The sequence below is a fragment of the Anomaloglossus baeobatrachus genome, chromosome 5 (assembly GCF_048569485.1).
Source record: "Anomaloglossus baeobatrachus isolate aAnoBae1 chromosome 5, aAnoBae1.hap1, whole genome shotgun sequence".
NCBI classification, from domain to species: Eukaryota; Metazoa; Chordata; class Amphibia; order Anura; family Aromobatidae; genus Anomaloglossus; species Anomaloglossus baeobatrachus.
This window is the reverse complement of record NC_134357.1, coordinates 332,381,305-332,399,177: the sequence shown is the minus strand read 5'-3', so window position 1 is coordinate 332,399,177 and position 17,873 is coordinate 332,381,305. Positions and strand designations below refer to the sequence as shown.

The 17,873-nt window shown below is 50.5% G+C and overlaps 1 protein-coding gene across 2 annotated transcripts; it reads right to left on the bottom strand.

Moving 5' to 3' along the window:
• Positions 1-1,656: 1,656 nt before the first annotated feature.
• Positions 1,657-6,612, bottom strand: BLCAP (BLCAP apoptosis inducing factor). Of its 2 annotated transcripts, none has more exons than XM_075347545.1 (2): positions 6,512-6,612; positions 1,657-2,649 (listed from the first exon to the last, which is right to left on the bottom strand). In XM_075347545.1, exon 2 carries the CDS (start codon positions 2,620-2,622, stop codon positions 2,359-2,361), a length of 264 nt encoding a protein of 87 aa, XP_075203660.1. In that variant the 5' UTR covers positions 2,623-2,649; positions 6,512-6,612; the 3' UTR covers positions 1,657-2,358. The 2 variants fall into 2 exon arrangements, with proteins under 2 accessions (XP_075203660.1, XP_075203661.1); XM_075347546.1 differs by having other exon boundaries at positions 6,525-6,600.
• Positions 6,613-17,873: the final 11,261 nt, after the last annotated feature.

The window sequence follows — 17,873 nt, the reverse complement described above, 5'->3', positions numbered from 1 at the left end:
TGCCATATGAGGGCTTGTTTTTTGCGGGACGAGTTGTACTTTTAAATGAAATCATAAGTTTTACCATATAGTGTACTGGAAAACGGCAAAAAAATTCCAAGTGAGGAAAAATTGCAAAAAAAGTGGGATCGTACAATAGTTTTTGGGATATTTTATTCACGGTGTTCACTATATGGTAAAACTGATATCTGGGTGTGATGCCTCAGGTCGGTGCGAGTTTGTAGACACCAAACATGTATAGGTTTACTTGTATCTAAGGGGTTAAAAAAAATTCACAAGTTTGTCCAATAAAAGTGGCGCACGTTTTGCGCCATTTTCCGAAACACGTAGAGTTCTTATTTTTTGGGATCTATGGCTCAGTGATGGCTTATTTTTTGCGTCTCGAGCTGACGTTTATAATGGTACCATTTTTGCGCAGATGCTACGTTTTGATCGCCTGTTATTGCATTTTGCGCAAAACTTGCGGCGACCAAAAAACGTAATTTTGGCGTTTGGAATTTTTTTGCCACTACGCCGTTTACCAATCAGAATAATTGATTTTATATTTTGATAGATCGGGCATTTCTGAACGCGGCGATACCAAATATGTGTATATTTATTTATTTTTTAACCCTTTAATTTTCAATGGGGGGAAAGGGGGGTGATTTGAACTTTTAGGTTTTTTGTTTTTTTTTTTATTTTTTAAAACTTTTTTTTTTTATTTTACTAGTCCCCCTAGGGGGCTATAGCAATCAGCAATCCGATCGCTGATCGCTATCTGCTGATCACAGCAATACCGCTGTAATCAGCAGATTCACTCACTTTGGTTTTCCCTCTGCTCTCGGCCGAGGGAAAATGAAAGTGAAAGATCATAGCAGCAGGCGTCATCACATGACCCTGTGCTACGATGGCAACCACCGATAGTCACGTGATAACACACGTGACTTCCGGTGGGGGCGGCGGTAAGTAACAAACATGGCCGCGCGCATTTAAATCTTGCTGCCAGACTTTGGCAGCAAGATTTAAGGGGTTAATGGCCGCGGGTGGAAGCGATTCCACCCACGGCTAGCAGGCACACATGTCAGCTGTTGAAAACAGCTGATATGTGTGCCGATCCACGCCGCCTGCCCGCGGCAGGGGGCGGGGCTTAACGGGACACGATCCTGGACGGATAGATCCGTCCAAGGTCGTGAAGGGGTTAAAGTGGATCTGTCAGCAGATTTCCCAATAGAAAATGCACACATTACTAAATAGATCTTTTGACCCTGATGAGGCTGGTGTTGTTACTGTGAAAATCCATGTCCAAATGGTCATGTCAACATCACGTGATCACTGCAGAAAATCACTTAGCTCAGTGGTCTGGGGCGGTGTACAACGACATGACTGTGGATCTCAGCGATTGACTGTAGCGGTCACATGATGACAGTGTAACATCACTTCTGTAAGCCATATCAACAAAGACCGGGCAGCAGCACGGAGCAGCACAGGGTAGCTACATTGTTATTTTCTCATACAGCAAGGTCTATGAATTAAAGAGAGCTGAAGACGGACAAGGCACAATTACAGAAGCAGATATTCAGCCATTGATCATTCATAGGAGCGCTCTATCCCCTTCATTAGAGGAGCTGCTCCATTTCTCTCCCCCACAGCTAGAAGCGACTGAGGCACACATATCACTATAAGGATTAATAAAGCTTTATTCAGGTTTGTTTCGCCCCAACACAAACGGATAAAATCTCATGGTCCACACACAGGACTACAGCACCCCCAATTACAGTGTACTGGGAAAACACAAACAGCAGCGCCTTCCCAGCAAGCCGTAATCACCGTGTATGGGGGACGAGCAACGTCTTGTGTACCTGCAGTCCGCTAACACTCGAGGCAGCCATTTTGTGGACTGAACCGATATACACAAGTGTAAATCTATCAATTCACTACGAAATGTGCAACATCACTGACGCAGGAACCCACAAAAAGGCCAACTCCAAGACGCCAGTCAATATATACACTGGTTATATACTGCAGTCTTATCAGATGGGATGAGCAGGGCACACACTGTACCGAAGGGCAGTATCAGAAAATGACTGTCAGCAAAATGGACAGAAGAGACGTAAACATGACCAAGAGCTGGAGGAGTCCCCAAAATACGAGAAATTAAAAGTCTCCCCAGGAAGATAATACCGGGGGATGGTAATGCAAATGTCTCTGCCCACCTCCAAGTGCATGATAACAGGGAAAACGGGATTCATTGCACAAAAACCTTAATTTGACATGGTGTCCCTGTAGTCCCAGAATAGTCCTCAAGACACAATGGTGCAAGCTGTGTCATGTCCCTGGAAAAAAGCAGCAATCCGTGGGCAAAGGAACGGTACAGTCTTCTTAGGTGCCTACTACTGCCGGGTCGTGGGCCGATTCTGGGAGTTGGCTGTCAGTGCAATGATACAAAAAGCAATTGCCCCAACAGCTGTAGCAGATAAGGATGAGGGCTCCCAGGAAGACCAAGGCGCAGATGGTGCACGGCTTCCTCTCCAGTAAGAAGCTCAGAAGGTAGAAGCCCATGAACATCGAGTGACTGAACCAAAGTGCTGGATTCAGAGGCTTGGGGATCAGGAGAACGGGGAGCAGCCATTGTAAACAGTACATGATGGCGGAGGAGTCCCGAGCTACAACCTGAGGAGACAGAAGAATATCATGTCAGTCTGCAGATACTTGTACCATAGCTGACAGAAGATGGCCTGCACCAGACCTTTCAGAAGAATTCTTATAGGATACATTCATGGTATTTGTCAAATTCTGGTCCCACCGAACAGTTCTGTCCTCAGTAAAAGCCTAACTGAAAAGTACATCAACCATAAAACATACAACCTCTGCTCGCCTTCTCTCTAAAACAGACGGCCTCTGCTCGCCATCTCCCTAAAACATACAACCTCTGCTCGCCATCTCCCTAAAACATACAACCTCTGCTCGCCATCTCCCTAAAACATACAACCTCTGCTCGCCATCTCCCTAAAACATACAACCTCTGCTCGCCATCTCCCTAAAACATACAACCTCAGCTCGCCATCTCCCTAAAACAGACGGCCTCTGCTCGCCTTCTCTCTAAAACAGACGGCCTCTGCTCGCCATCTCCCTAAAACAGACGGCCTCTGCTCGCCATCTCCCTAAAACATACAACCTCTGCTCGCCTTCTCTCTAAAACATACAACCTCTGCTCGCCATCTCCCTAAAACATACAACCTCTGCTCGCCATCTCCCTAAAACATACAACCTCAGCTCGCCATCTCCCTAAAATAGACGGCCTCTGCTCGCCATCTCCCTAAAACAGACGGCCTCTGCTCGCCTTCTCTCTAAAACAGACGGCCTCTGCTCGCCATCTCCCTAAAACATACAACCTCTGCTCGCCATCTCCCTAAAATAGACGGCCTCTGCTCGCCATCTCCCTAAAACAGACGGCCTCTGCTCGCCTTCTCTCTAAAACAGACGGCCTCTGCTCGCCATCTCCCTAAAACAGACGGCCTCTGCTCGCCATCTCCCTAAAACAGACGGCCTCTGCTCGCCATCTCCCTAAAACAGACGGCCTCTGCTCGCCTTCTCTCTAAAATAGACGGCCTCTGCTCGCCATCTCCCTAAAATATACAACCTCTGCTCGCCATCTCCCTAAAATAGACGGCCTCTGCTCGCCATCTCCCTAAAATATACGGCCTCTGCTCGCCATCTCCCTAAAACAGACGGCCTCTGCTCGCCATCTCCCTAAAACAGACGGCCTCTGCTCGCCATCTCCCTAAAATATACGGCCTCTGCTTGCCAGCTTCCTAAAATGTATGGCCTTTGTTCCCCACCTCTTCTAATATAGGGTTTCTCATCCCCATATCCTTATAATGGTGGGCTTTTGGCCTCAATATAAGGAGACAGGGACCACCGACCACATATTATAATGTATTGGCCCTGCTCCCTATATCGTACAGCATGACTGCTCTGCCTCCCATATTGTACAGTATAGCTCCTGTGTACCTGCCCCTATAGCATACAGAACAGCCCACGAATATACACCCCCTATAATGTACGAAGAGCTCCTGGGTATCCGCCCCTATAGCGTAAAGGAAAGCCCCTGTGCATCTGCCCCCATAATGTCGTGTATATCCGCTGGAATAACGTACAGTACAGCCCCTGTGTATCCACCCCTAAAACGTACAGTATAGCCCTGGCATATCTGCCCCTATAGCGCACAGTACAGCCCGTGTATCTGACCCCATAATGTCTTGTACATCAAAGGCTATAACGTACAGTACAGCCCCTGTAAATCCGCCTCTATAACGTACAAACACAGCTCCATTATGTTGGTCACTAAAATCTACAGTACAGGTCCAGTATATCTGCCTATGTGTATTCACCCCTATACCATATAGTACAGTCCATGTATATCCGGCCCTATAATGTACAGTCCCCGTATACCCGCCCTTATATTGTACAGTCCCCATATACCCGCCCCTATACTGTACAGTACAATTCCATATACCCGCCCCTATACTGTACAGTACAGTCCCCATATATCCTACCCCTATATTGTACAGTATAGTCCCCATATATCCACATCTATATTATCCACCCCCACACCATACAGTGCAGCCCCTGTATATCTGCCCCCACACCATACAGTGCAGCCCCTGTATATCTGCCCCCACACCATACAGTCCAGCCCCTGTATATCTGCCCCCACACCATACAGTCCAGCCCCTGTATATCTGCCCCCACACCATACAGTGCAGCCCCTGTATATCTGCCCCCACACCATACAGTCCAGCCCCTGTATATCTGCCCCCACACCATACAGTGCAGCCCCTGTATATCTGCCCCCAAACCATACAGTACAGCCCCTGTATATCTGCCCCCACACCATACAGTGCAGCCCCTGTATATCTGCCCCCACACCATACAGTGCAGCCCCTGTATATCTGCCCCCACACCATACAGTGCAGCCCCTGTATATCTGCCCCCACACCATACAGTCCAGCCCCTGTATATCTGCCCCCACACCATACAGTACAGCCCCTGTATATCTGCCCCCACACCATACAGTACAGCCCCTGTATATCTGCCCCCACACCATACAGTGCAGCCCCTGTATATCTGCCCCCACACCATACAGTCCAGCCCCTGTATATCTGCCCCCACACCATACAGTCCAGCCCCTGTATATCTGCCCCCACACCATACAGTCCAGCCCCTGTATATCTGGCCCCACACCATACAGCGCAGCCCCTGTATATCTGGCCCCACACCATACAGCGCAGCCCCTGTATATCTGCCCCCACACCATACAGCGCAGCCCCTGTATATCTGCCCCCACACCATACAGCGCAGCCCCTGTATATCTGCCCCCACACCATACAGCGCAGCCCCTGTATATCTGCCCCCAAACCATACAGCACAGCCCCTGTATATCTGCCCCACACCATACAGCGCAGCCCCTGTATATCTGCCCCCACACCATACAGCGCAGCCCCTGTATATCTGCCCCCACACCATACAGCGCAGCCCCTGTATATCTGCCCCCACACCATACAGCGCAGCCCCTGTATATCTGCCCCCACACCATACAGCGCAGCCCCTGTATATCTGCCCCCACACCATACAGCGCAGCCCCTGTATATCTGCCCCCACACCATACAGCGCAGCCCCTGTATATCTGCCCCACACCATACAGTGCAGCCCCTGTATATCTGCCCCCACACCATACAGTGCAGCCCCTGTATATCTGCCCCCACACCATACAGTGCAGCCCCTGTATATCTGCCCCCACACCATACAGCGCAGCCCCTGTATATCTGCCCCCACACCATACAGCGCAGCCCCTGTATATCTGCCCCCACACCATACAGCGCAGCCCCTGTATATCTGCCCCCACACCATACAGCGCAGCCCCTGTATATCTGCCCCCACACCATACAGCGCAGCCCCTGTATATCTGCCCCACACCATACAGTGCAGCCCCTGTATATCTGCCCCCACACCATACAGTGCAGCCCCTGTATATCTGCCCCCACACCATACAGTGCAGCCCCTGTATATCTGCCCCCACACCATACAGTGCAGCCCCTGTATATCTGCCCCCACACCATACAGTGCAGCCCCTGTATATCTGCCCCCACACCATACAGTCCAGCCCCTGTATATCTGCCCCCACACCATACAGTGCAGCCCCTGTATATCTGCCCCCACACCATACAGTCCAGCCCCTGTATATCTGCCCCCACACCATACAGTCCAGCCCCTGTATATCCATTTCTGCCCCCAATAATTACAGCCTTTCCTCTTTCATGCACATAGCTTTAGTTCCCCCATCACAAGCTGCTGTCACGTCCTCCATCACTGTCACATCCTGTCACCTGGGCTTCTCTGTGGCAGCTCTCACCTTGTGTCTCCCCTCACATAACTTTCCATGCTATCTCCCACTACCTGCAGCCCCCACAGAGGACCCCCGCAGCCTTCTTTCAGCGCCCCCAGAACAGCACTGTATTAACCCTATAATTACCGCTCGCTCTTACTGTACTCCAGGCCGAGGCTCCCACACACACGCAGCTGACGGAACGCTAAGAGTTCACGTCATACGTCTTTCTACGTCACGACGTCACAGGCCTCGTCGCTTCATAACATGGGCGACTTCGCCCCCTGGTGTTCAGACACAGGAACTTGCAATAAGTTATTATTCAGACACAACATATCCCGTATTCAGCCACAAGGCGGCGAGCTGCTAGTGTGACAATGGCGAACTGCTGAGAGCTCCTGTATGTCTGCTATTAGGGAAGGAATCATTGTGACACCTCAGGACGCTGTGCATGGGCGCTGCACATTAGGAATCAGCCTAGAGCTTAAAGAGGTGCAGTCCACCAATAAAACCAGACTCTCCATCATCCCAATATCAGGAATAGCTACAAACACCCCTCATAGCCATCACAATCATTGCAGGAATGGGGGAACATGTGGATGAGGCAAGGGGCTGTGGCTTCAGTCACCCCACCATGACCAAAAATGGCCATAAAAATCAAATAATCATACGTACTATCAAAATGGTAACAATAGAAGCGACAGATCATCAGGGAAGAAACAAGCGGTCACATAGAAACACAGACTGAAAAATATAAAAGGTACAGGTCTAAGAAAATGCCACCCAAAATGCCACAAACTGAATGTATTCATTTATTTCTTCACTGCGATTAATGAATACATGAGCTCCACTATTGCTATATCACCTTTAAAAACATAAGGTACTTAGTATTTTTGATCAAAAAGCATGAAACCACCCAACCAGGCCAGGGCTTTTATGGACTTATGTTTTAAAGAAACGCTAAAAACGTTCCGCTTTTAATGTTTGCAGCAAAAGTGGAGTTCATGTATTCATTAATTGCAGCGTGCTACCACATTGTGTGTGTGTATATATATATATATATATATATATATATATATATATATATATATATATATATATATGTGTGCCGCCCCCGTGCCAGCAGCCGAGCTGCTCGGATCCGGATCCGCGGTGGCTTGAGGGGTCTCCGGACCCGGGGGTCATGCGGCCACTCAAATGAAGAGGTATTTACAGGGGGATGTATCAGAGTTCGTGATGCCACCTGTGGTATATGGTAATTAGGAGTACCACCGCAGCAGTTGGGAGTACCAGAGGATGATGGAATGGGGCAGCCAGGTGTTGTGACCCTCCACGGGTAGGGGGAATACCCCGGGGCTCAATGATGGTGGGGGAGAGTGCCGTAGGATACAAAGGGGTCACTTGCGTACTCACTCAGTCCATTAAGCTGATGTGACGCCCGGGCCTATCAGGTCGTCACAGGGTATTGTGCAATCTGCCCTTCTGTGCAATATCCACCTCCTCCTTGGTTACGGGTCCCTAACCATTGGTTTTGCCAAAACCAGCTAATGAATATCCTAGAAACACTCTGCACCACACCCACCAGACACACCAGTGGATGGCCTGAGTGTAATAGGGTTGCCCACTTGGGGGGTTGGTTAAGGGGAGGTCAGTAGTGTCAGGAGTCAGTCAGAGAAAGGGAGAGTGTTGTGTTGGAGGTGAAAGTGAGAGGAGGTCAGGAGCTGGGCTCCTTGGAACTACTAGGTAGCAGACGTTGGTCTGGGCTTGGTGGGAGCTGGACCCCCGGTCGCAGGGGATCGTGACAAGGCGCATGGCATTGTCGTGGAGGACAGCCGGCGGCCTTGTACTATCACCGGGCTGGGACCAGGGCACGACGGGGTACGTGGACCCTAGGTCAGGGAGTAGCTCCAGGCAACCTAACAATTTACCCGACGAGAATGGAGACTTCAAGATCCACTCTCCACCCGCTCCAAAATCGGGGTACTAGCGCAACGAGAGGGATAGGACTTTTCACAAATACGGTCCAGGAAATCCCCAGTGTGAACCCTGAGAGCAAGCTCCCTCAGTTAGCCACACTGGGGAGCGGGACCCGACTAGTTTCAAGCTACAGGGACCAACTAGAAGGAAACAAGGTGCCAAGGGAAAGGTCACAGATCAACAGGCAACACCAGTAGAAACGGGACAGCGGCAGCGGTGTCCAGAACTTTGGTTTACTAAAGTTGTCGGTGTCAGCGTTATTGGACTGAGTGAGTACGCAAGTGACCCTTACCTCCCCAACGGCACATGTCTGTCACCATCACCGAGTCCTGGGGCATTCCCCCCTACCCGTGGAGGGGTTAAACACCTTGCTGCCCACTCCATCGCCACCGGATACTCCCAGCTGCAGCGGTGATACTCCACCTTACCACACACCACGGGTGGCGTCACGAACTCTAAATATAATCCCTTGTAAATAACCCCCTTCATTCGAGTGGCCACGAGACACCCCCCTCCTGGTCCATATGCCCCTCGAGCCACCGCGGATCCTTATCCGAGCAGCTCGGCTACTGACACGGGGGGGCGGCACACTGACACCGACAACTGGATAAACCAAAGTTCTGGATACCGCTGCCGCTGAGGGGAGCTAGTTCAGGTCCCATCCCAAATGGTGCTGCCTGGTGATCTGTGACCTGCCTCCTGGCACTAAGTTTACTTCTCTGTTGGTCTTGGTAGTATGGAACTTTCCGGGTCCCGCTCCCCACTATGGCTAAGTGTGGGAGCTTGCTCTCAGGGTTCACGCTTGGGATTTTTTTTTGGACCGTTTTGAGTGGAAAGTCCTATCCCCCTCGTTGCGCTAGTACGCTGATTTAGCAGCGGGTGGAGAGTTGTTCTTGAAGGCTCCGTTCTCTAGGGTCCACATACCCCGTCGTGCCCTGGTCCTAGCCCGGTGATAGTGCAAGGCCGCCGGCTGTCCTCCTCGACAGTTCCGTGCCCCTTGCCACGATCCTTTGCAACCGGAGGTCCAGCTCCTCTAGGCCCAGACCACTGTCTGTCACCTAGATGGCTTCCTAGGAGCCCTGCTTCTGACCTCCTCTCTCTTTCACTTCTAAACTACAACTCCTCACTTCTGACAATCCTGACTTCCCCTCTCTAATTTACCAATTTACAATACACAACTCTGTATTGGTCACAACCAGTCCCATGACCATGGTCCATTTTTACTACTACAAAATATTGGTGCATAAATAAAACGAAGTCCATGCACCTGGTGCACACACTATAAAATCTTCTTTGCAATCAGGTAACTTTCTTTGCTGATTTAAACCTTGTTGATTAAAACACTGTCCTAACATTTTTCTATATGAAAAATAACAAACTTTGTAAAACAATAAAAGAAACAGAGATACCTTACAGTTTAGACTTTTCATATTACACGACCAGGTCCCGTAGCCACGCTTCCTTGCGACTACGCACCACTGACGCCGGTACAAATTCTTCCTCCATCATCACTTGTTTGAGCACATCTAGGCCATACCAGCCCCGCTCTCCACAATGCCGAGTATAGGTAACCATATCTTCTGGCACTAGGTTTCGCTTGGGGTGTCCCCTGGGGAGGTGCTGTGCACATCCCGTCGGGACACAAATACCCCGGCTGTGAGGCCTGCCTCCCGGATGAACCCCCATCCTTGTACAGGGTCAAAACGATCCACCAGATCACGGCACCGTGGCCCTCGGACTTGGGAAGCAGCACTCCTCACCTGTTCTTTTTCTTCTCGGTTGCAGGCGGCAAGTTTCCGTCGTCGCCGGTCTTGTGCTGTCATCTCCATCTGCAGCTTCTCTTGATGTCATTCCCAGTAGGGGGTGTCAGCGTCTGGCCTCGGCTCCCAAGCTGGCATAGGTTTTAATTGTACTCTTGCGGCACCAACAGCTGTCGGGATGCTGCGCGGTGGCGGAACCGGCAGCTCTTCAGGCTCCACCTCTGCCATTGTGGGCAAAGGAACCGACTGCTCTGCAGCCGGGGTTTCAGGGTCCGGGTGCTCCGCCTCTAAGGACGGGCCCGGTGATGCGGCCTGGTCTGGTCGGGCTGGTGTCGGGGTGACCGTGGTCGTGACGGAATCGGGAGTTCTGCAGCTGTGTCTTCATAAACGGAGGCTGAAGGTTCCGCTGCCATGGTGGGAGCAGGCAGCTCGGCGTCCGCCGAGGACGGGGTTAGGGCCGCTTTACACACTGAGACATCGCTAGCATTTGCTGGCGATGTCGAGCGCGATAGCACCTGCCCCCATCGTACTGCCGATATGTGGTGATCGCTGCCGTAGCGAACATTATCGCTACGGCAGCGTCACACGCACATACCTGTTCAGCGACATCGCTGTGACTGCCGAACAATCTCTCCCTCAAGGGGGAGGTGCGTTCGGCATCACCGCGACGTCACCGCGATGTCACTAAGCGGACGGCCAATAGAAGCGGAGGGGCGGAGATGAGCGGGATGTAACATCCCGCCCACCTCCTTCATTCCTCATTGCCGGCGGACGCAGGTAAGGTGAGGTTCCTCGTTCCTGCGGTGTCACACATAGCGATGTGATGCCGCAGGAACTACGAACAACATCGTACCTGCAGCTGCAACAATAATTGGGAATGGACCCTCATGTCACCAATTAGCGATTTTGAACGTTTTTTCAACGATTCAAAATCGCTCATAGGTGTCACATGCAACGACATCGTTAACGTGGCCGGATGTGCGTCACAAATTCCGTGACCCCAACAACATCGCTTTAGCGATGTCGTAGCGTGTAAAGCGGCCCTTAGTGGCGGCGGAGTGCTTGCCAGGAGCGAGGGCGGTCCGGATCCCTCAGCCTTATCGGCCGGATTAGGTTTTAAAGAAACCTTATGTTTTAAAGAAATGCTAAAAACCTTCCGCTTTTAATGTTTGCAGTAAAAGTGGAGTTCATGTATTCATTAATTGCAGCGTGCTGACACATTGTGTATATATATTTATGTGCGGCCCCACTGCCAGAAGCCGAGCTGCTCGGATCCGGATCCACGGTGGTTCAAGGGGTCTCTCAAATGAAGGGGGTATTTACAGGGGGATGTATCAGAGTTCGAGACGCCACCCGTGGTATGTGGTAATTAGAAGTACCACCGCTGCAGTTGGGAGTACCCGGGGATGATGGAATGGGGCAGCCAGGTGTTGTGCCCCTCCACGGGTAGGGGGAATACCCCGGGGCTCGGTGATGGTGGGGGAGAGTGCCATAGGATGTAAAGGGGTCACTTATGTACTCACTCAGTCCATTAAGCTGACACCGACAACTGGATAAGCCAAAGTTCTGGATACCGCTGCCGCTGAGGGGAGCTAGTTCGGGTCCCGTCCCCAATGGTGCTGCCTGGTGATTCGTGACCTGCCTCCTGGCACTAAGTTTACTTCTCTGTTGGTCCCAGTAGTATGAAACTTGCCGGGTCCCGCTCCCCACTATGGCTAAGTGTGGTAGCTTGCTCTCAGGGTTCACGCTTGGGATTTTCTGGACCGTTTTGAGTGGAAAGTCCTATCCCCCTTGTTGCGCTAGTACCACGATTTTGGAGCGGGTGGAGAGCGAACCTTGATGGTTCCGTTTTCGTCGGGTGAATTGTCAGGTTGCCTGAAGCTACTCCCTGACCTAGGGTCCACGTACCCCGTCGTGCCCTGGTCCCAGCCCGATGATGGTGCAAGGCCACCGGCTGTCCTCCTGGACAGTTCTGTGCCCCTTGCCACGATCACCTGCAACCAGAGGTCCAACTCTTCTAGGCCCAGACCACTGTCTGCCACCTAGCTAGCTTCCTAGGAGCCCTGCTCCTGACCTCCTCTCTTTTTCACTTCTAAACTACAACTCCTCACTTCTGACACTCCTGACCTCCCCTCTCCAACCCCCCAGGTGGGCGACTCTATTCCACTCAAACCGTCCACTGGTGTGTTTGGTGGGTGTGGTGCAGAGAGTACCTAGGATTTTGATTAGCTGATATAGGCAACACCATATAGTTGGGGACCCATAACCAAGGAGGAGGTGGATACTGCACGGGAGGGCAGATTGTGCAATACCCTGTGACGACCTGATAGTCCAGGGGCGTCACATATATACCTTATATATGTTCAAAATTACAACTCATCCCACAAAAAACAAGATCTCATATGTCTATATATGAGAAAATAGAAAAGTTATGGCTCTTTGGAAAAGCAGAGGAATATACAAAAAAGCAAAAAATATAAATTGTAGTCATGAAGGGGTTAGTATACAATAACCCAAATCAGGGGTGTACATAGAAATCTGTATGTATATTTGTCTGGGTCACTAAAGAACATATGTCACAGCTTTGCAGCCCTTATAAAGTATTTTTCCTCCTATTGAGCCTCTAGATTCCCCTTTCAGTGGACCCATAAAATATGATGCCAACAACAGTTCCCCCAACTGTGACCTTCACATAGCCCTCCATGAAGTGTATCGGTATTACAACAGCATAATGGCCCCCACACCTCTTCACACTATACTGTAAAATGGCCCCCAAAATGCAGTATGATGGCCCCCAAATAGACCTCCATAAAGTATAAGGGCTCCTAAATAACCCTTCAAATATTAAAAAGGCTCCCATATACCCCTCCAAATAGTATATTGGCCTCCCCACAGTCCTCCATATAGCATATGCACTCCATAGTTCTCCCTATAGTATTATGCACTCCATAGTCATAGTCCTCCATATAGTATAATGCACCCACATAGTCCTCCATATAGTATAATTCACACCACATAGTCTTCCATACATTATATTGAACACCCCATAATCCTCCATACAGTATAATGTCCCCCCTTGTCCTTCATATAGTATAATGTACACTCTATAGTGTTCCATATATTATAATGCACCCACAAGGTTCTCCATATAGTTTAATACGCTTCCCATAGTCCTCCATTTAATATAATGCACCCACATAGTCCTCCGTATATTGTAATGCACCCACATAGTCTTTCAAATATTATAATGCACTGTCATAGTTCTCCATATTTTATAATGCAGCCTGTAACATGGCAGAGGGTATGTATCATAGAAGTGATGTAAACCTGTATCACCTTGAACCTGTGCAGTCTTTTCCGATTCCATGTCCGGTTTCATGTCTTTTTAATCACTCTGTCAGTGTCCATTTACTAGAGACAGACTAAGAACAAACTCTGTTCGAAACGCGTCCTCTCACCTGTATTCCTATGAATTCATGATGGAAATTTTTTTAACTTGAACATGAAATGAAGAAAGAATGAATTTTTAACCTATTTTGGACCAGATTGCTGGATATCTACCCTATTCATGCTGCTGCTGAGGTCTGCCTACCTCTCTCTTTCCGTGCACGGTCTGGATTGGATCTCGGGTACAGGTAAGCGGGGTCACCCCCTTTCTCCTCCTTTCATGTGTGTATTTCAGGTATCACAATGGAGACTGAAAGTTTGACACATGGTCAGTGTGGGGAAACTGTGTTGTTGCTAGGAAGAAATTCTCTGAGAGAGAGAGATCTATGACCTGACCGGAACCATGTATGGAGGTTGTGACAACTCTGGAGGGGCCCACTGAAGGAAAGAGAGGGTTCGCTTCGTCTGACCGGTGTCAGTGTATGTAGGTTTGTGAAACATAGAGAAGGAACATCTGGATAGGGGTGTGTTCACTGACCGTAGTTAGTGAGTGGAGACTGAAATAGCTCCACTGGAATACTTCTGCAGAGAAGTTGTATCCAAATTTGTGCGGGCGTATTACAAGTTAAACAGACTGAAAACAGTGTTATGTTTTCCTGTAAAGCCAAAGGAAAGCTTGTGTTATGTAACCAGGAGTGTTGTTTATGTATTGTTGAATAAACCAAATGATCTTTTAAATGAAAAGTGTTCTACCTTGAGAAGTAAGCAGAGGGAGTAATCCCATCACATTTGGTGCTAGAGTGCGGGCAGCATTCAAGGAGGGACGGATAACAGCCGCAGAGTGTTGTTTGCCTGTGAATGGGTGGGTCCACGAAGATTTTGTTCTACTCTTACATGTTGCAAGGAGCTGTTGCCGATGGACCGGTGGGTTCACGAAGACTCCTGGAGCGGAGCAGTGGACATGGGTGGAGCAGTGCATTTGGATGAAATGAAGGAGGTGTTAAAGCACCTGATTCAGGTTGTTGTGCAGCAGCAGCGGGAGCAGCAGCAGCAGGGGACCGGCAGCCAGAGGTGCCAGGAGGTATGTGTTATGTCACCACTGGAGTCCACTCCATCGACTTCTGCTCCGATCTCCAGGCGACGCCGTGTTCCTGCCGTAGATTGGTGCTGGTGATCGGAGAGGAGTCGATGCCAGCGGCGCCAGTGGGCGCAGGCTCCGCTCATTCACTAGCCTGGGTTTCTTGGGGATCTGCAGTGTCACTGGCTGACTGTAGGTGGCGGGTGTCTCCCAGCTGAAGGAACATCATTCAGCTACAGCCTATGGGAAGACACCACACCCTTTTTAATGCCCCTCCTGTCTGCTGACCTCTGCCAGAGATAGTTCTGGAAATTCTGGCTCCTGTTTCGTCCTGTTCTGTGATTTCGTGTGCTGATTACCGCTTGTTTCCTGACTACCCTTCTGCCTGCTGTTTTTGTACCTCGCTGCCCAATCCAGTTTTGACCTCTGCTTGTTTCCGATTACGTCCTTGCCTGCCGATTCTGTCCCTGTTCTGCAATTCCTGGTTTGACCCTGCCTGACGACTACTCTCTCGGACTGCAGCCTTCCACAGGTAGTGATCTCCAGGGCCCTGTGTAATTCCAAATCCCTGTATAGGGGTTAAAGGGTTTCAGGGTTCTGGGGGTCCTGCTTGGTGAGTGGCTTCCCTCTAGCCTTTCCAGTACAGCCCATCTGAGTCTGTGGATCCAGGCAGGCGTTACAGGATGGCGACAGAAGCAGGAGCTGCGGCAGCAACAGCAAGATCTGTTAGAGTGTCTCAATGAGGTGGCAATGGATCAGTTCATACAGTCTCTTGTGTGTCCAGTACAGACACAGGGTGCCCAGGGAGATGCCCAGAGCACTGAGGGACTGTATTGGACTGGTGCTTGATAATTTCCTGGGGAGGCCACAGAATGTTACCCCCTATAATGGGGTGCCCAAGAGAGGGTGGTTGCCCAAAAGGGGGAGGAGCATTCTAACTCCAAATCAGCGACGGTGGAGCGGATGGGTTGTAGCCGGGTAAAACCGGTTTCGTGCTACGCTTGGGCGGCATGCGGTATAGACTCCTTATCCGATCGATGACGCACCACAGAGGTATTCTCTGGTAGTACATGGACAAAGTGTGACTAGTCTTTTAGAATGGGGGAGCTCAGTGACCCTGGTGAGGGCTACACCTGATGTCTACTTGATACCCGGAATGAATATCGGAGTCAGCTGTAGTCATGGAGACAATAAAAAACATTAATTGACCAGAGTGGTTATTTGCACGGTCAAGGAGATGAAGTGCCAGTACGTTGGTGTAGTTCCAGACTAAAGGGGGCTTTACACGCTGCGATATCGCTAACGATTTATCGTCGGGGTCACGGTGTTTGTGACGCACATCCGGCGTCTTTAGTGACATCACAGCGTGTAACACATACGAGCGACCTTAAACGATCTCAAAACAGACAAAAATCGTTGGTTTTGGATAGGTCGTTCAAACACCAAAAATTGTTGTCTCGTACGTAGCAATGTTGTTCCTCGTTCCTGCGGCAGCACACATCGCTGTGTGTGACACCGCAGGAACGACGGCCATCTCCTTACCTTCCTCCACCAGGAATGCGGAAGGAAGGAGGTGGGCGGGATGTTACGTCCCGCTTATCTCCGCCCCTCCGCTTCTATTGGCCGGCCGCTTAGTGACGCCGCAGTGACGTCGCTATGACGCCGAACGCACCTCCCCCTTGAAGGATGGAAAGTTCGGCGGTCACAGTGACGTCGCTGACAAGGTATGTGCGTGTGATCACCAAATGTCGCACAAACGATGGGGGCAGGTGCTATCGCGCACGACATTGCTAGCTATTGCTAGCGATGTTGCAGCGTGTAAAGCACCCTTAACCGTATCCCATTATAATAGGCCGAGACTTTGGATTATTTCAGGACTTGAGGGGGAAGGGGGAAGTGTCCGTTGGCTTAGATAACAACCGAAACGGACAGAAAGCCACACCACAGAAGGAGGTGGAAGGGGTTCATTTTGGTATGTTGGTGTGTAATGAGGAGGAGCTAAGGCCTCCTTATATTGACAGTCCTGAGTTAGGGGTGGCCAAGGAAAATTATGGGTCTGCACAACTTAGGGAACTGACTTTTACAGGAAAAAACAGTACTCGTATGTGCTGCAAGAGGAATTGGAATTGTAGAAGAAGCATTGTGACAATGGAAATCAGCAGAATTAAATCATGGAAAAGGAGCCAACCGAGGAATCAGTGTTGGTTCCCTCTATCATTTCTGAGCATAAAGCTGATAATGTGTTGGGCGAGAGCACTGTAGGAGATGAAACCCTGGAAAGCACTGTAGGAGATGAAGTCCTGGAGGGCATTGGTGGATAAAAAACAAAAAACAAAAATCAAAGACAGGAGACCAGTGATATACCCATTTCAGCGGTAGCTGAAAGTGAAAACAGCACCAAAACTTTTGAAGGAAAAGAGAACTGTGTTGAGTTGTGTGATACCATGGCAGAAAAGCGTGAAATGTCTGAGAATGTTGATGTCGCGGGCGGAGGAGGGGATGCTGCGCTCACCCACTGCTCGGGTCCGGCTACTGCTGCTGCTCGATGGTGGCTCGAGCGGTGAGCCGGATCCCGGGGACTCGAGCGGTGTTCCTCGCCCGTGAGTGAAAGGGGGGTGGTGTGTGGTTTGGGGATATTGTCTGTGACGCCACCCACGGTTGTGGTGAAGTTGTGACACCACCGCTGCTCTGGACGGGGATCCCGGGAGCGATGACAGGGAGCAGCTTGGATGTTGGTTCTCCCCTCCGTGGGTAGGGGGTTGGTTGTCCCGGGGCCCCGGTGATGGTTTGGGGATGACAGGCGGGTTACAGGGCCTGGTGAGGTGCAGGGTCGCGGGGGCAGCGCTTTGCCGCACGGCACAGTGGTACTCACTCAGCCAATGATGAATGCAAAGTCTCAGGTAAAACAAACGGCTGGATGGACGGGTCCCACAGACGGCTGCAGTGTTTTTCCTCCCGGCAGGTTGATGGTGACTGCCTTTCCCTGCACCTGTGTTGTGTTACGGTTCCAATGGCTTCCCACCGGTAACCCGCTCCCCAGCTTGGATGGATGCTGAGGGAGCCCCTTTTGCCCGCAGGCTCTGGCCCTGGGAACTGTAGCCTTGGCGGTGACTGTGTTTCCCTTTACGGTTTGAGCGGTTGCCTTCAATCGGGACTTGAGTGCTGGGAAACCCCGGAGGTTCCCTTTGCTAACGGATTTGACAAATTCAACGGCGACTCCTAGCCTTGTCGGGGTCCATAAGCCCTGCCGGATGGTGCTGGCTTCTCTTTGCTCGCCGATCCAGTACCGCCGGGCCACCGCCCGTCC

Coding starts and splice junctions, on each gene's coding strand:
- BLCAP (XM_075347545.1), bottom strand. CDS start 2,622: ATGTACTGTTTACAATGGCTGCTCCCCGTTCTCCTGATCCCCAAGCCT.